Here is a 20,067-nt window from a genome sequence, read left to right as displayed (position 1 = left end):
AGCAATTAAAACATATTAAGTTAAAGTACCAATGATTGTCACACAAACACTAGGTGTGGTGAAATTTGTCCTCTGCATTTGACCCATCCCCTTGTTCACCCACTGAGGGGAGCAGTGAGCAGTAGCGGTAGCCGCACCCGGGAATCATTTTAATGATTTAACCCCCAATTCCAACCCTTGATGCTGAGTGCCAAGCAGGGAGGTAATGGGTCCCATTTTTATAGTCTTTGGTATGACTCGGCCGGGGTTTGAACTCACGACCTACCGATCTCAGGGCGGACACTCTAACCACAAGGCCACTGAGCAGGTGGCTCATATCTTATGTTGTACTGTCAAAATTAAAATTGCCAAAAACATATTAAACGTGAAAAAATAAAGAAATAAAATATCTGAACTCACAATTTCTAGAACCCCTTCGAGCTTCCGGGGTTGGCCGACATGGTCTCACAAGATGTAGTTTCTCTTTAAATATCCTTCTTGAAAATGGCTTTGCAAATATATGTGTTGTCTTGTCTAATCATAAAAGATGCAGACTAGACGTGTTGGCTGAGTTCTTAAGAGTTTACTCCACAGCGTGCTCATCAAAAACATCCAGCTGCCGGCATGTCTACATTCAACAACCTAAACGTGGCTACAGCTATGCTCTTCACTACTGTGGCATGCTGGGTAATGGAGTTCTTATGTTACCTAGCTCATAACATCACAATATATATCTGCCTTAGGCCAGCTAGAAGGCCTTACTGACAACAACTCGTGATCTGATTGGCTATCGCAACTGTCTGTCAAATGTCTGTCCCCGTTCACTTACAGTGCACGGACGCCCGCATTGTTGATACTGAAGGCCCCTGGCAGATTTGGTACAGCATGGCAACATAAGATAGATTAATTCTGATTGGATAAAAACTCTATAACCTAAAAACAAAAGCACTGGAAGGAGCATAATATGGCATTAAGACAATGTGAATACTTTAAGATATTTAAGGAAAGTAAATAAAAAACTACTTTTATCTTTAATTATGATCATGATTTCTGGTTATGTTAGGCCAACAGACAAGGCCTGCATGATTAATGCAATCATTTTTTGTGATTAATCACATGAGTTAACTCGTTATTTTGATGCTATTACATATTTTATTATTATTTTTCAATATGTCATGTATTACAGTCATTGTTTCATTCTTTCCTGTCACACAGGCTCGGAATCGGCTGTTCTGGCACGATGGAGGAAGTCAACCACATATTCCCCGCCTACACGCCCTGGGGTCGACACTGTCGCCTTCAGCAGGAACCGCTGCTGTTCAGCTGTGCCGGGTCCGACCCTTCCTACCGCCGCCTTTGCCCGTGCAGAGCTTATCGACCCGGGCAGGTGGCACTCAGCCCCGAGGACGCGCCGGCAATGAAAGTGGTTTGATTTAACCCCGTCGATATTTCCTTTTGTGTGGGTTTGTTTTCACTTTTACCAAAGAGGACGACTGCACTGCCAGGCAAATAGGACTTACTTGAACTTGAACACAGGATTAAAAACACATTTTTTGTGTCCAATTAGCAATCATTTGGGTTCCTGTGACTTCATGAGATGATTCATGGCAAGAAACACAAAGTTTCAACTCAGGAAATTACATTTCGCTGTTATCTGCTCATACTTGATGATCGAAGAATGACACGTCTTAACTCAACTTATGCCGTCTCTTGATTTGGAGTTGAGCCCCTCTTTTTTTAGTCGGGGTCACTTTTGCACGGTTCATTGAGACCCGCCTGGCTACAAAATGATGAGTCTGGGCCTCTTTGGAGATAGTGTGACAGGCGAAAACGATGAGGCTCATTATCGCTGTGAATCACAAATAACCTCAGGGCGCCTTTGGGTGGTCACTGCCATATGAGCGTGATTACATTGTCATATAAACCTCCAGTTCCTGACTGTCTTGGCTCTGTTTAACTTCATACCCTCCACTATAGAGGAGGCAGAGCCGCGATGTTTGTCTTTCAAACATTGTCTGTCACTCAAGGCAGAATTAATTATGTTTTCTTGACTGAAATTACACGTTTAACCCTGAAGAGATCCTGGACATATGTTGTGCCGTTCACTTTTGTTTTTTCAAGCTGTTTTGGCTGGGTTGAATAAATATTGGTGGAATTTGCTTTCTTAAAATATTTGGAATTTTCATATGGGTTTTTTTTAAATAGTTTGACATGGCAAAGACAATTATCCCACGTTTATTTTAACATGAACTAATACAATCATTTATGATAACATGTCAATGTTTTGCCAATGTTTACCTTTGTCCACTAGATGGGGCTATTTTTTCCCCCATTTAAAGCATGCAGCAAAATTGTGCACCTTTTACTGTTTTTACAGGGTTTCTGAAAAAAAAAAATGCTATACATGTTTTTTTTATCATTTAATGTTGTATAATAGCGTAATAGGAAAAAAGTGTATTTTTGTTTCAAATAGTGCATTTATTTCATGATATTGCCCCCTAAATAGTTAGAATCCTGAAAATATAATTTTGATACAGTATATTTTCTGCTAAATTAATATGGCCTACTTTCAAGCAAAAACTATTTTGGAATATATATTTTTTACTGCTTTGGCAAGCGGACATTTTTGGTCATTGGGACCTCTAGTGTGAGTAATTGTTTTTATCATAAATACATCCATCCATTTTTCTACCTCTTGTCCCTTTGGGGGTCGCGGGGGGTGCTGGAGCCTATCTCAGCTGCATTCGGGCGGAAGGCGGGGTACACCCTGGACAAGTCGCCACCTCATCGCAGGGCCAACACACAACATTCACACAGTAGGGCCAATTTAGTGTTGCCAATCAACCGATCCCCAGGTGCATCAATACAAAACTAACTAAATATCTTTATGCATAACATCTACTTAGATTTGACTAAGTTTAATGATGAAGCTTACACATGCAGATTTATATCATTGTTGCTTCTTGTCTAGAACACTGTGTCAACCACTTAAAAGGTCCGGCATGAAACAATGACTTATGCACAGAATTATCAATGTTGCATGCCAATCATTCAGTCATCAGGACTTGATCATAAAATTAATAAGCAAATACTCTTTGAAAAAAATTTGAAATGTATATATTTTTTCTTGTTAAAACGAGTGGAAAAAACATACTGGCCTTTAAAAAGTTTGAAATCCCACAGACTATGATTACTATTTGTGTGTGTGTGTATATATATATATATATATATATATATATATATATATATATATATATATATATATATATATATATATATATATATATATATATATATATTTCCGGCTGAAGTACAGTAATTCTAAAAGATCAACTAATTAAAAGCGTAAAAAGACAATTGATTTTTATGTACAGTTTTGGGTCGTAAGGACTTTAGTGCAAGGTTTTTTGTGTGCAAACAACTGTTTTACGGCCAAGTACTGATCTATATATAATGACAACAACAATTATAATAATAATAAAACAAATAAAAATGATAAAAGTGTCCTTAAATGAAAAGACAAAAGAAGAACCCTTAAAAAAAATCCTGAATCCAGACAATGATTCGAATCCCCCCAAAATCTAATTTTACTGACAAGCTAACTAGCTAGCTAACTAACTATACCTAAATAAAATAAACATAAGGAAACCTTATGTCTTTCATCCTTTTTCCTAGTCTCTGTGGGTGGAGGCAGGTCCGCTAGCAAACAAGTCAAGCCCTGTACGGTAAACGTAAGGCAAGATAGTAGAAATGATCCAGATCAGGCCCAAAATCGAATCACTTGCTCCTTTGTCGCATTTTTGACATTTTCTTAAAGTTCCATCGAAATCTACCCATAACTTTTTGAGTTATGTTATGTTGAGTAAACTAATGAACTACCTAATGATTAGCTAAAGTCCAAAAATTACATAATTTGCTCAAGGAAGTAATAAGGAAATACTGCTTGATTGTATTTATTATTTATTTTTATTTCTTTTTTATTGACATCCAGCATTACACATTCCTCTCCATTACATCATATTTGGATACATCATACATTTTTTGTGTGCCCTAAATATCAAAATATTTTTTTTGTTTATATCCTAAGGTTGCCTCCCCCCTGCCCCCCAAAAGGACAAAAACAGCAAAAAAACAAAACAAACCAAAGTAATAATAATATTAATAAATACATAAAATCATAATAAAAAATAAGATATAAGCAGATAGTAAATAAAAAAAATAAAAAACTATAGACATATAGGGAGTAATCTTTTTTTAAACAGTACAATCACTAATTTGAGAAAATAAAATCAGGCTAATGGGGTGTGATATAATTGACAGTTTTCCCAGTATAAAGTAAATTTCTCCAATTTATAATTAACAAAAGCCGTTATTTTCTCCATTTTATATATGTCACGAAGTGGTGGTGACAAACCCCAAGATGCAGAGATGACAGGCTTGGCACAAGAAAACATGGTTTTAATGTTAAAAATAAGCAAGGAAAACACAAACCAGGAAACAGCAAACAGCAAACAGGGACAGGAGTCAGGATCCAGGGAATAGCTCACAGCATTCAAGAAACAAACAGTATACAGCAAACAATACTCCAGCACTGACTGGAGGGCAAGGCAGGTATAAATAGCAGCCGACTGATTGACACCAGGTGTGGCCAGGTGTCAATCAGTCGCAGCTGAGGGGAACAGCGCTAAGGAGGCAAGCAGGAAACTGAACAAAAATAAGAGCGTTGAAGGAAATAACACAAACGGAGGTAAAACTAAAACATAACCAAAACTGTCAGTGACAAGCCTGACAATATATGTCCATTGTGATTTCCATCCATAGCTTCAAAGTCGGGCTCTCCTGTAATATCCATTTCCTGGTAATGGTCTTTTTACAAGCCACTAGAACAGGGGTCGGCAACCCAAAATGTTGAAAGAGCCATATTGGACCAAAAAAACAAAAACAAATCTGTCTGGAGCCGCAAAAAATTAAAAGCCATATTACATGTGTCATGAGATATAAATTTAATTAAGAGGACTTAAAGGAAACTAAATTAGCTCAAATATAGCTACAAATTAGGCATAATGATGCAATATGTACATATAGCTAGCCTAAATAGCATGTTAGCATCGATTAGCTTGCAGTCATGCAGTGACCAAATATGTCTGATTAGCACTTCACACAAGTCAATAACATCAACAAAACTCACCTTTGTGCACTCATGTACAACGTTAACAGTTTGGTGGACAAAATGAGACAGAAAAAGAAGTGGCATAAAACACGTCCTAGAAAGTCGGAGAAAGTTATGCATGTAAACAGACTATACGGTGAGTTCAAGGACCGCCAAAATAAGTAGGACAAAACGGCGCTCGCCAAATACTTGAATCAGTGAAGCATATTTAATATAAACAGTGTGATTTATAACAATTACGGAGGTTTGTGTCATGTTTGTCCTCCTACAGAAACCATATTAAAACAAAAAAATTGATTTTTTTTCCCCTCATCTTTTTCCATTCTTCATACATTTTTGAAAAATCTCCAGAGAGCCACTAGGGCGGCGCTAAAGAGCCGCATGCGGCTCTAGAGCCGCGGGTTGCCGACCCCCGCACTAGAAGGATATTCATTAAGTGTTGCTTGATTGTATTTAATATAAATATTTTAGTTTTTTTTTTTTACAAAAACAGTAAATAAATATATGCCTATACAACCACCCCAAAATGTATTGAATACTGTATTTGGCATATATATTTCATGCTAAAGACAAGATACAATTGTCTTAAGTGGAATAACATATCAACATATGATATATTTACGGCAGTTTTTGAAAAGCTGATTTTTTTTTTTGCCACTGGGGAAAATGATTGAACATATTTCAAGGATATGTTTTCAAGGTTTATAGGAACAAGCCCTCGTAAAGATTGGAGTATGATATGAAGCCTGAAGGGTCACACAGCCTTCTTCCATCGCCACTCACTGCTGATGAAAGAAACAAACGATAAGGCCAAGATACAGCCCACAATAAACCCAGTAAGTGATGGGGTGCTGGCCCTACACGGCACAGCTGTTTTAGCCCAAACGCCGTCAGCAATCGCCACTATTTGGAACAGACGGAAGGGTTTTTCTCAGAATCGACGCACGGTTTTATTGGCAAAGCGGCCAACTCCCCGCCCCCCTGGACCGTGACAACCAGTTATGATGTCAGCGGAATCGAACGGGCCCGTGTAAACAAGAGATCTGATGACTTTGGAGGATTGTGGCGCATTTATATGGCTTCTTTTACTCGTGAATTCGGTTTAGAAGATGTTGAAAGATTACATGGCTGTTTTAGATTAAAAAGAAACATGGGACTTGTTGGTCTTTTTAATTTGTATTCGTTACATTCATAACATAAAAAAAGTTTCGGTAACACTTTAGTATGGGGAACATATTCACCATTAATTATATGCTTATTAACATGCAAGTTAGTAACATATTGGCTCTTAATTAGTCATTAAGTACTCAATAATGCCTTTTTCTGCATGGCCTTATTATACAACAACCCTAAGTTTAACCCTAATCCTCTAACCCTAACCCTAACCCTAACCAAATAACTGTAAATTAAGTCTTTGTTGCTTACAATATGTTCCCCTAGTGTCCAAATAACTCTTAATTAAGTCTTTGGTACTTACAATATGTTCCCCATACTAAAGTGTTACCAAAGTTTCAAGATGGGTTGTTGTTTTTTTTAGAGTTCATGTTCATATCGCACATGTAAAGTAAGTCAATATCGTGTCTCCATTCCATCCATTAGCTGGCTAAATTGGCCCTTTAGAGCCACATCCAACCAATGGTGTACTCATACAAGCACTAGATGCCCCTTCTTTACATCCAGAAATAACTGTCAGAAGGTTGGGAAAATAAGAGATGATTGATGGCGCGGCCCAAAGAGGAAACACCAGCCACTGTGGAATGTTCACGCTTTGGTCAATAATGTGAATTTTTACAGTTTTAAGCCTCCAAGGGACTACTTTTCTTTTTTTCTCCTTATAGCTTTTAGCAGCGGAATGTGGTGGCAAACTACAGCGTTATTGCCAAGAAAAATGACGGATCTTGTTGAAGAAAGACACAGGCATTGATGTCCAGGTTCGTTTTGGAGGTTACTGTATTTTTCCCCCATAGAAAAAAAGTCTGAAAAAGAAAAGCCGTCTTATATTGAGAACGTAAAGATTTACCCTATTTTCCAGACCATAGGGCGCACCGGATTATAAGGCGCACTGCCGATGAATGGTCTATTTTCGATCTTTTTTCATATAAAAGGCGTACCGGATTATAGGGCGCATTAAAGGAGTCATTTTTATATATATATTTTTTGTACATGTAAAACACTTCCTTGTGGTCTACATAACATGTAATGGTGGTTCCTTCGTCAAAATGTTGCAAAGATTATGTTTTACAGATCATCTTCAAGCCGCTTTCTGACAGTCGCTTCAGGATGCTTCTGTTTTGTGGGCGGTCGTATTTATGTGGCTCACCTTGGACAGCGTCTTCTCCCCGTCATCTTTGTTGTAGCGGTGTAGCGTGCAAGGACGGGAGTGGAAGAAGTGTCAAAAGATGGAGCTAACTTTTTCAATGACATTCAGACTTTACTTAAATCAACAACGGAGCAGCATCTCCTCATCCGCCGGAAATGTGTCCCGTGAAAAACCGTCAGACCGGAACTCTCTAATAACTAAAGGTCCTTGGGTGAATAATATAAACTCACTACACCGGTATGTTTTAGCGCTTTCCTGGCAGGTGTATATAAGAATTTTATACTACTTTATATTACAAATGGCAACAGCAGAGGATGAATGCCCCATAACAAGAAGATAGAAAAAAAGAAGAAGCTTATTGACTACGTTGTCGTCACGGACTACAAAGGCGGATGCGCGCAATTTTTTCAGGATTTATGCAGATCCCAAAGACAGATCAGCAGGTACCAGAAGGTAAGAAAAGTTGCTTTTGCATAATATTGTGAAACAAAACAACAGATATGTCTTACCTTATACACACCATAATAATACTCGAATGTTGAAGCATAGTACAATCCATCAAGCGGTGCGACTTCATAGCTTTACAAAGTCGTACTAAAACATGTTGATAGCTTTTTGAGCGCCGTGTGTAATCCATCCATCCATCCATTTTCTACCGCTTGTCCCTTTTGGGGTCACGGGGGGTGCCGTGTGTAATGTTCTATATTTTCAATGGAACATATACATTTTGGTGTTGTTTACTTGAGTCATATTGCAGTCTACACGTATCTCTTATGTTTGACTGCCATCTACTGGACACACTTATCATTACACAATGTACCAAATAAAATAGCTTTGAGGTCGGTAAGCAAAACCAGAATCATTCCGTACATTAGGCGGCCCGGGTTATAAGGCGCACTGTTGAGTTTTGAGGGAAAAAAAAAAGGATTTTAAGTGCGCCTTATAGTCCGGAAAATACGGTAAATATGCAAACCAGCAGATGGCATCAAACTTCTACCCAAGCGAGTTACAGTTTTTCTTCCTGTCACTCACATACACCATGGACCTTACCGTAGAGCAGTGTTTCTCAAACTTTTTTTTTTTTTCCACAAAGTACCACCTCATAAAACAATTGGCTCTCTAAGTACCACCATAATACCCTTTAAATCCGTCCCCTAGGCGGTAAGCATCATACATACAGCATGACATCACATTAATGGGAAAAATACTTTTTGAAGTAATAAATAAAATTAGACATCTTGAAAAAGCCACACAACACGCACTCACTAAACAAAGTAGATTAAGAAGAGAGCCTTTATAACCACTAGAAGAAAGCAGCTGCCTCCATTATTATTATTAAAGGTTGTTATTGGCGTGCCAAGAGTACGCTGCAGTACAACAACAGACCCCCTTATGGGAGCCAATAAAAAGCCCACAACAAACACTTGGCCGGCCTGCAGCACTGTGTAAGGCCACAGAGGCTGCCTTTAATGACGCTCGTTGACTAATAAAGAGAAGAAATAAAAGTCAAAGAAATACGGAGCTGACTCAATCCGTAGTGCAGAGGTAGCAATGTGCACAACGTTATACTCCAATGATTTAAGTATTTCCGACGCCTCTTTTTCCAAACGTCAGGTTTGTCACACCTGAGTGACTTGAAGGCAGACATGACGTGGCAACCTACCTCTCATGTGTGTACATTTGTAAGTCTAACAGGTTGCTAATGCTATTGTCTTTATGTATGTATTCAACTACTATTTTCATCCCAGGGGAAGAGGAGATGGTCATCAGAGCAAAACAACAGTGACATAAAATGAAGGATGCTTCTTCCACTTTCCCGCAACATACAAATGATGTATTATTGACTGAAACTAGCATGGAAAAATGTGCAAAAAACATGTAAACACAGACTCAAGCCATTCATCCATCTTTTTCCGCTTATTCGAATTCGGGTTGCGGGGGCAGCAGCCTAAGCAGAGAAGCCCTCTCCCCAGCTACTTCGTCCAGCTCTTCCCGGGGGATCCTGAGGTGTTCCCAGGCCAGTTGGGAGACTCAGTCTCTCCACCGTGTCCTGGGATGCGCCCTAAACCCCTCCCCAGGGAGGCGTTCGGGAGCCATTCTGACCAGATGCTCAAACCACCTAGTCTGGCTACTCTCAATGTGGAGGAGCAGCGACTTTACTTTGACCTCCTCACCTATGGTCAATGACCCAAAGTTCATGACCATAGGTGATAGGGACTTGGATCCTTTCGGCTTAGCTCATTCTTCACCACGATTGACCGATATAGAGTCCGTATCACTGCAGACGCCGCACCGATCCGCCTGTCGATCTCACGATCCACTCTCCCCTCACTCGTGAACAAGACCCCGAGGTATTTGAACTCCTCCACTTGGGGCATGATCGCCTCACCAACCCGGAGATGGCACTCCACCTTTTTCCGGGCGAGAACCATGGACTCGGGACTTGGAAGTGCAGATTTTCGTCCCAGTCTCTTCACACTAAACACATACTCATATTGTTCAATTATTGCCAACATTTATGCTGCCTCTGCATTTTTTGGCTGATGGCTGAGGCGAGGTAAAGATTAATTATATGTGATTCAAATTAATTCAATTTTAGCATTTCTGTAAACATTTGTATATGTATTTGTCACTAATATATTATTTTAATTTGAATTCTTTAGAGTTAACATCACTAGTTGTACTAGTACCACAATTTGAATATCTCTCTCTCTCTCTCTCTCTCTCTCTCTCTCTCTCTCTCTCTCTCTCTCTCTCTCTCTCTCTCTCTCTCTCTCTCTCTCTCTCTCTCTCTCTCTCTCTCTCTATATATATATATATACAATTATTTCATATGTATTTGTCACTATGTTATTTGAATTTGAATTGTATATAACATTTGTATATGTATTTGTCACTAATATATTATTTTAATTTGAATTCTTTAGAGTTAACATCACTAGTTGTACTAGAACCACACTTTGAATCTCTCTCTCTCTCTCTCTCTCTCTCTCTCTCTCTCTCTTCTCTCTCTCTCTTTCTCTCTTTCTCTCTCTCTCTCTCTTCTCTCTCTCTCTCTCTCTCTCTCTCTCTCTCTCTCTCTCTCTCTCTCTCTATATATATATATATATATATATATATATATATATATATGTACACTACCGTTCAAAATATTGGGGTCACATTGAAATGTCCTTATTTTTGAAGGAAAAGCACTGTACTTTTCAATGAAGATAACTTTAAACTAGTCTTAACTTTAAAGAAATGAACTCTATACATTGCTAATGTGGTAAATGACTATTCTAGCTGCATATTTCTGGTTTTTGGTGCAATATCTACATAGGTGTATAGAGGCCCTCTTGTGCAATCATGTTCACTACATCTGAAAACAGTTTAGCTCGTTACAGAAGCTACAAAACTGACCTTCCTTTGAGCAGATTGAGTTTCTGGAGCATCAAATTTGTGGGGTCAATTAAACGCTCAAAATGGCCAGAAAAAGAGAACCTTCATCTGAAACTCGACAGTCTATATTTGTTCTTAGAAATTAAGGCTATTCCACAAAATTGTTTGGGTGACCCCAAACTTTTGAACGGTAGTGTATATATGTGTGTATACATATATATATATATATATATATATATATATATATATATATATATATATATATATATATATATATATATATATATATATATATATATATATATATATATATACACACACACACGTATTTATACAATTATTTCGTATGTATTTGTCACTAATATATTATTTTAATTTGAATTCTTTAGAGTTAACATCACTAGTTGTACTAGTACCGCAGTTTGAATATATAAAATTAATTCCTTATTTTAATTCTTCACCATATTTTTTTTAATTCAACACAGCTGCTTATATTTTATTTAGTTGCACCTGACTAGCAACGTCCTTTTAAAAAAAAATTGGCCAATAGGGCAGTTAGGACGAAGCCCCATGAATTCTGCCTAGCAACAAGTGGTCAGCACAAGCAATCTGGTTTTTTTTATGTTGTTGTTGGTTTTTTTTTAAACACTGTCTGGTAGTTGAATGTTTTTCTGGTCTGGGCTATTTTTATATCATAAATACGATACTTGTCTTCGAAAGAGAACATGTCATAAAAAGAAGCAGGGCCAAGGTATAGTAATAGTAAGTGTGTTTTCCTATAGAAGAAGCCACTTTTGCATTTCCGTTGTTGTATAAGCACTATAGTAATGCTCTTAAATATTGCTTTGTCACTGTTCAGCCATTTGTGCAAAATTATTACTACTTAACGACCAATAGAACATGTATTCTTTTCATGGTAGATTGTTTCTCTGTGCGGCACCAGAGGGCGCAATTGCACCTGCAAATGTAAACATGACTTATTTTTTACCCTTTCTAAAGAACTTTAAAATGTATTATGCATCTGCAGATTGACTGACAGTCTATTCAGGGTCTCGGGGGTCACATTTATACAAAAATCGAAGTACATTGTGAGGAACCACGGTGCGTCTTTGTTTCCCTTGCAAGCTTTTGTCATCTTTCATCCCACACCTCCAAACCGCCTTCATTTTCTGGAGGCCCATAAATCCACTCTTATTGTCCCATAAATGGCTCCTTTAGGGGTGGGATTTATAGTACGGGGTGGCAATGGGGTGTGCAGGGCCCACCTTTTGATGTCCTCCCTACTTAAGAGGCGCTGCGGACACGCCTGCACATATGCGGCGCGGTGCTTTCGCCACACACAGGCAGCGTGCACATGCACATTAAAAGATATTAAACGCCATTTCTGCTTTCAGTCAAGAGTCATGGGACGTAACAAGCCGGCAAGGTGGTTCGCGTTAAGCTCTGTCACTTCCTCTAATGTAATTAAATCCGGCCCGGTGCAGGGGGTCTTTAAAAGACTTGTTCCCCCCCCCCCCCTGCACGCCCGATCCTGACCTTTTAAAAAAAGACCTTTCTTGTGGTATTAAGATGGAATAACACCGACTGTTTTAATCCGGGTGGTCATGTGGTTGTTCTTTTTAATTCATGTGGGTTTTTATTATACATGAGCATATTTCATCAGCAAAATGATTAAGAGTGCTGTCACTTTGACATGCTGTAAAAGGCCTTCAGAGTTGGACGACAAAGTGAGGGAAAACGTTTTTTACAAGGAAGGTGGTCCACCCCAAGACGTTTTACGCAAAGGCAGAGTGTCTTTAATGCTTTCTGGAGTGGAAGATTTAGTTTGAGATCGGAGACAAGCGCATCGATGCCACTGAACAAAAAACTTTATGGCGCTTTGGCCTTGTTTAGAATTGGGATCAAGTGGATTGAGCTTATAATAGCCTTTTAAGAGACTATAATTCTACTTCTTACAGAAAAAAATACAAAATTCATAGTAGTAATAGCTACATGGGGTACAGTCGTGGTCAAAAGTTTACATACACTTGTAGAGAACATAAAGTCATGGCTGCCTTGAGTTTCCAATACTTTCTAAAACTCTTATTTTTTTGTGTTAGAGTGATTGGAGCACATACTTGTTGGTCACAAAAAACATTTATAAAGTTTATTATGGGTCTACTGAGAATGTGACCAAATCTGCTGGGTCAAAAGTATACATACAGCAATGTTAATATTTGGTTATATGTCCCTTGGCAAGTTTCACTGCAATAAGGCGCTTTTGGTAGCCATCCACATGCTTGACGGTAGGAATGGTGTTCCTGGGATTAATGGCCTCACCTTTTCTCCTCCAAACATATTGCTGGGTATTGTGGCCAAACAGCTCAATTTTTGTTTCATCTGACCACAGAACTTTCCTCCAGAAGGTCTTATCTTGTCCATGTGATGTCAGATGAAACACAAATTGAGCTGTTTGGCAACAATACCCAGCAATATGTTTGGAGGAGAAAAGGTGAGGCCTTTAATTCCAGGAACACCATGCCTACCGTCAAGCATGGTGGTGGTAGTATTATGCTTTGGGCCTGTTTTGCTGCCATTTTTCTGCATCCGGTTGACATACTCCAAATGCATTTTATAATTACTGTGTTCACCCAAAAGCTATGTTTTTTTTAACCCGAGAAAAAAGAAAAGAAAAGAAAAAAAGACGGGTTGTCTTATATTTATAGATTTATAGGTGCACACCAACTGGTGGCGGAGAATGTTACCTCAAAAGTTGCTAAATGTAAACTGATCAATGAAACAGAGTCATATAGTTAAAACATCCATCCATTTTCTTCCGCTTATCTGAGTTCGGGTCGCGGGGGCAGCAGCCTAAGCAGAGAAGCCCAGACTTCCCTCTGCCCAGCCACTTCATGATTTTGGCCCAAAAATGTTTTGATTGTCTTTCATAATACTTTTTCCCAGAAAGGGGTTTAAAAAAGAGGGGTCGTCTTATCTTTGAGTCAATACAGAACTTTAAAAACACCAGTTTAGCTTATAGGGTGGGCGATTCTGTTGTTTAATATTTATCAAATGATTTGTATGAATATACGTGTATATACGGTAAACAGTATGTGGAAAAAAAATCTTTAGCTAGTGCTAGAGGAGTAGTGTCTTTGATGGATTTCATACTGTTTGCGCTGATTACTCAATAGTGACCACTGGTGGCTATATTTAGACTTAGACTTCCTTTTATTGTCATTCAAATTTGAACTTTACAGTACAGATAATAACGAAATTTCGTTGCATTAGCTCGTTGTAGAGCAGGATAAAAGAGCAATAAGGTGCAGATATGCACTACCGTTCAAAAGTTTGGGGTCACATTGAAATGTCCTTATTTTTGAAGGAAAAGCACTGTACTTTTCAATGAAGATAACTTTAAACTAGTCTTAACTTTAAAGAAATACACTCTAAACATTGCTAATATGGTAAATGACTATTCTAGCTGCAAATGTCTGGTTTTTGGTGCAATATCTACATAGGTGTATAGAGGCCCATTTCCAGCAACTATCACTCCAGTGTTCTAATGGTACAATGTGTTTGCTCATTGGCTCAGAAGGCTAATTGATGATTAGAAAACCCTTGTGCAATCATGTTCACACATCTGAAAACAGTTTAGCTCTTTACAGAAGCTACAAAACTGACCTTCCTTTGAGCGTATTGAGTTTCTGGAGCATCACATTTGTGGGGTCAATTAAACGCTCAAAATGGCCAGAAAAAGACAACTTTCCTCTGAAACTCGACAGTCTATTCTTGTTCTTAGAAATGAAGGCCATTCCACAAAATTGTTTGGGTGACCCCAAACTTTTGAACGGTAGTGTAAATAAATAGATTACCGTACAGATAAATATATTGCACTTATTGCATATGCATCCACGTTTATGGATGTATGCTATATTATTTTTATATTCCAGCGAGTTAATCCGTTTTTGGGGAGGAATTGAGGGGATTATTATGATGCGTTCAAGAGTCTTATGGCCTGAGGGAAGAAGCTGTTACACACATCTGGAAGTTCTGCTACGAGGCTGCGGAACCTCTTTCTAGAGTCAAGCCGTGAAAACAGTCCTTGGTGGTGGTGGGAGGAGTCTCTGCAGGTTTTCTGAGCCCTGGTCAGGCAGCGGCTTTTTGCGATTTCCTGGATAGGAGGAAGAGGAGTCCTATATGCAGAACAACAAATGACGTCCATCTGAGGTAAAATAAATCATCAATACTTTTTTAAATAATACATTCCATTACATGAGAAGGTCTGTTTGCTCGTTAGGTATCCTTTAGGCATTAGTGTTACTGAGACTTTTTTGCTAATTCATTTTTTTCAGGCTTCCGATTGGCTAAAATCCCAGTTAATGGCGGTTTGTGTTGCTTTGACAAACAAATGCTTTTTCATATTGTGAGATACTTTTTAAACACAATTTTAGTTTATGCAATGGGAAGAATTCTCTGTTTTTAAAAAAAAAAAGTAAAATGTGAAAAATGACTTTTTATGTTGTTAAATTGTGGGGCGACAACTGACTCAATAGTGACAACTAGCAGGCACGGAACCACATAAGCGTTAAAGATAAATCGCAATGGCAAGTTTGCATTTGATAATAAATTCCAGTCCTTTAAAAATTTCGCTTTTTAGCTTAGCTTTGTTATTTCATTGTTTTGCTCTCTTCCAATGAAAAGATGAGGCAGGCGATAGCGACACAGCCAGGTGTAGGACAGTTACCACGGTGATGACAACCACCAGTCCAGGTGCATATGCAGATGCAACGGCAAGGAATGTTGATGTGCGTGTGTGAGATGTATGTGATGCTGGTATCTGTGTGTGTGTGTGTGTGTGTGTGTGTGTGTGTGACATGAGGGACATGCTATTGAGCGCGCAGGTGTGTTGAGTCTTGGGAGACGGTTCTAGAAGGAGCAGTAGAAGGGGAGATAAACCTTGATAAGGGTGGAGTCTGACCTTTGACACCTGGCAACGAGACAGTCTAAACATGCCTAATGCAGTCAGGAGATGACATCATGGCGGCGAGCTAATTTTTAAATTGGAACCTGCTTACGAGATGAACCGGTAAGATCATTCCTTCGTTGTTTTTTTGGAAATTGAACATTCCTCCTGCGTTGCACCTGCGAGACGGCGACTCTTCCATTCTCATGCATTCTCACCTGGGAACATTCCACTCCCACCTAAAGCTGTTCCCTCCCTTGGAAGCGGGATCACTCGCCACTTGGTGATAACCACCACAAAGGAGGCCTTGGTGGCCCCGACTGGGCCTGAGCGAGGTGCACTGCCACTGGGGAGCGAGGGGAAGTAAAGACCCCCGCCCCCACCATCCTGATACCTCCACCTGTCCTGATTCCTCGCAGTCGTCCATCATTCCCATCTCCCCACGTGATGAAAACCCTGTCAGTGCGGATTAGGGAAGAGTGGCGAGCATCATCAGCGATTAGGTTGTGCCGTTGCATCACTCCCATTGGCCAATTTTAAACATTTTAACATGTTCCCACTAATTACAATATGACACAATATGATCTTCTGCCATCAACCAACAAAACCATTAACTTTGACTCCATCGTCAAACTGGGCTAAAGTATTGGGACACCCTGCAATTACACCATGACTGTAACAACTGATGACTTATGGACAGTTAGTTGCAAAGATGACTTTTCTTAATGGCCATCACGTGGAGTGCGTAAACGGACAAAAACTAACCGAAGACGCACAAAAAGATGCGCATTTTCCTCTCCCATTTGGGTATTTCTGCCGCCGCCATGTTCACTCCCAATAAAAAAATATGACTCCCAGACTTGCAGGGAAGAAGTGATGTTGCAAAGAAGACTTTTCTTGATGGCCATCAAGAAAAGTCTTCTTTGCAACTAACTGTCCATAAGTCATCAAACAGTTGTTACAGTCATGGTGTAATTGCAGGGTGTCCCAATACTTTAGCCCAGTTTGACAATGGAGTCAAAGTTAATGTTATTATCCATGTTTGTCAACTGACCTTGCTCAAATTTGACACACTACACACTGCACTACACTCCCCTGCAGATGTGTGCATTTCATGATGATTCAGCTAAGCTCCCTACTTTGATACATATATTTTTATTTTTGGCGCGCATTGAGCTGTGTGAGAAATCTTATCAGGAATAGAAGGGTGAGCTTACACCAGAGTTATTCAACAGGCACACGGGGGCCAAATCCAGCCCGGGAATGACACCGTACCGACCCACAGTTTAGTTCAAAACTTGGGAGACATACATTTTTGCGGCGAATTCCTAAAAATTGTAGAGTGCTCGTGTTGTATGGAGAAACTTGGACTACTGTAAACACATTGAAAGATCCTTGCATTGACATTTTAAACTTGCCAGAGGTTCACACTTGTGATTTACATACCGTATTTCCTTGATTAGCCGCACGGGCGTTAATTAATTTAAAACCTCCTGTCACTTCTGCGCTTACCAGAAGCCTGCGGGATGGCCAGGCATGCGCTAATTATTTTAAAACCTCTTCTCACTCCAGCGCTTACCTTATCATGAAAAGCACATTTAATAAAAAAACATTATTATTGTCTTACCTTTAGGTATAAATGAGTCCATGCCAGCTCCTTTTGAAGAAAAGCATCGATATAGAAGTCTTCCTTATCTTTCTTCAGTTTTAAAAGTCTCTGTCTCGATGGAGAGCTTCCTTTTAAGTATTACCTCCTGCTTCGATTGAAAGTCCAGTTTAGAAAACTGTTTTATTTTAGATATGTAATCCTCCATGGTAAAAGTCCAAGCAAACAATGACTGCGCACTCTTGCTGCCGGTTGTCTTCTTCTGCAGCACTCTTCTGCAGTACCAGCAGTCGCAAGAAGGATCACTAGCGCACTGTACCACCAGGAGGCGGGAGTCATTTATTGACTCATATTTGACCCGGCGGAAGTGCCAAGCATGCGCTAATTATTTTGCGAAACGAGTTTGACCCGGCTGTAATTCGAGGCATGCGAATACCATATTCCCGGCGCCAATTCAAGGAAATACGGTAACTGAGGCGTTCCTCAAGGCACCCCTTTAAGTCCACTCCTTTTTGGTAGTTACACATTGTTTTCTTTCGTAATATGATTTATGTACCATATTTTCCGGACCATAGGGCGAACCAGATTATTATTACTGCCGATGAGCGGGTATAGTCAGGTCTATTTTCATACAAAAGACGCACCGGATTATAGGGCGCATTAAAGGGGTCATAATATACAGTATATATTTTTTTCTAAATGGAAAACACTTCCTTGTGGTCTACATCAGTGGTCCCCAACCACCGGTCCGCGGCCCTGTACCGGTCCGTGGACTGATTGGTACCGGGCCACGGCCGCACAAGAAATAAAAAAAATAAAAAAATAAAAAAAATATTTTTTATTTTTTATTTTTTTATATATATTTTTTAATTAAATCAACATAAAAAACACAATATATACATTATATATCAATATAAATCAATACAGTTTGCAGGGATACAGTCCGTAAGCACACATGATTGTATTTCTTTATGACAAAAAAAAAAAAAAAATTTCAGCTGGTAGCCCGTGAGTTCAGTTAAAAAAACTTGTGAGGGACTAACATTTTTGCAGTAGATTCCCTGAAAACACTAAAGTGCTGTCATAGAGATGATTTTTGACTAGCTTGTTTGCAGAAGGTCCTAAAAAACAGAGGAGCGGTCCTGTAATTCTGACAAAATAAATAGACCAAAATCAAATGTTCACTGTCGTGGACGCTGGTTCTCCGGAATATACAAAATAAGAATAATAGTGAAGGGAGAAGTCCGGCCCTCCGGTTCATGGCTGTCTGGAAATGTGCCCCCCAAAACAAATAGTTGAATATCCCTGGCTTACACAAATACATACTCCTCTCTCTTTACCGTTTTCTAGGAAGACTCTTTACAAAATGTTGAAATGTGTATGTGGATGTTTTTGACCATTTTTTTCACTTCAAACTCATCAAAGCCGACTTTTGTTCGAGATTCCAACAGTGCAGAGTCTTCCCAAAAGTGTACCCATACAGTTGGAAGCATATTAGCCTAAATTGTCTTGGTAAAATAGAGAATTAAGATTTAGGGCATGCCATCAATTCAGGGGTGTCAAACTTGGTTTCATTTTTAATAAAAGTGAATATAAAGTATATAAATGTACATATATTATCGCCTCATATTTATTATTATTTCTTCCGGATGGATAACTTGTTTTGAAATCATAAGTCAAGGTGTCAAGCAGATATTTTGGTTAAGGGGTATCACGATCCAATATTAATACTGAGATCGGATATCGGCTTACTAAAACAAGTAGGGCCGATCGGAGGATATCGGCTTGCATCTAAAATCGCCAATATAATGTCTGATACAACCAGTTCTGCAGTGCATTTACGTATACAAATCTCGACAGCCATTTAACATCTAAATGTCCTCCAATAAAAACATTTAGTATTTTAGTCAAGTCATTTACAAAAAGTAAACATGGTAGCCTATAGGCTACTATGAGCTAGCAGCTACACAACAGCTAAGCACACAATAGCACACGTGCTAGACATACTGTACATAATACGTTTCCTTAATTGAACACTATTGCAGTCTAAAGCAGCACATTTGTCAATATAAACAAGTATTAAATAAGTACAGATGTGTATTACTTACACATACAACGTTTCCAAAACAGAAGCACATTAGAGAGTATCCAGTAACAAGCTTGTCCGCGTCATGACCTTGATTTCATGAATTATTTTGGCGATTAGGTGTCGCCAAAACACCAATTACCACTCAACTTCAATTCAAAGACAGCATAAGTCGATTCCAGATAGTTAATGATAAATAGTGTATTGTTTTTCATACCCACAAATGTTTGACTAATTTCACTTGATGAAACCTACCTTTTCTGACATTCCAATCTATCAATATAATACAATCTGAAATTGTATTAGACTAATATCAGTATCGGCCAAAACTTAAGACTCGAAGAAGTGAAAAAGTTGTCTGGTATGGGATGCTGGTAACTCTGATTTGTTTGCATTTTGGTATTCTTGTCCCCTTATATAAAGACATAAAAGGCTATTCCCCCCTTTGTGCTCGACCATTTCCAAAGTCTAATTTATGATGGCAGTTCTCGTGCCTTTCTGCATCGTGATATCTGGAAAAATCATTTTTCATCCGCTAGGAATCTGGACTTTTATTACATTCCGCTTTAAGTACTGGCCG

At 39.0% G+C, this 20,067-nt stretch overlaps 1 protein-coding gene across 1 annotated transcript in view; it reads left to right on the top strand.

Annotated features, from left to right (window-relative positions):
• The window catches only part of LOC133655977 (alpha-1,6-mannosylglycoprotein 6-beta-N-acetylglucosaminyltransferase B-like), a 30,700-nt gene extending 29,289 nt beyond the window's left edge, over positions 1–1,411 (top strand). Inside the window, exon 17 of the mRNA XM_062056667.1 lies at positions 1,195–1,411. Coding sequence (XP_061912651.1) covers positions 1,195–1,411 — 217 coding nt within the window. The remainder of the gene's footprint in view (positions 1–1,194) is intronic.
• The last annotated feature ends 18,656 nt before the right edge of the window (positions 1,412–20,067 follow it).

The sequence above is a fragment of the Entelurus aequoreus genome, linkage group LG08, assembly GCF_033978785.1.
Source record: "Entelurus aequoreus isolate RoL-2023_Sb linkage group LG08, RoL_Eaeq_v1.1, whole genome shotgun sequence".
NCBI lineage: Eukaryota > Metazoa > Chordata > Actinopteri > Syngnathiformes > Syngnathidae > Entelurus > Entelurus aequoreus.
The sequence above is the reverse complement of the archived record's forward strand: the minus strand, read 5'-3'. Positions and strand labels throughout refer to the sequence as shown.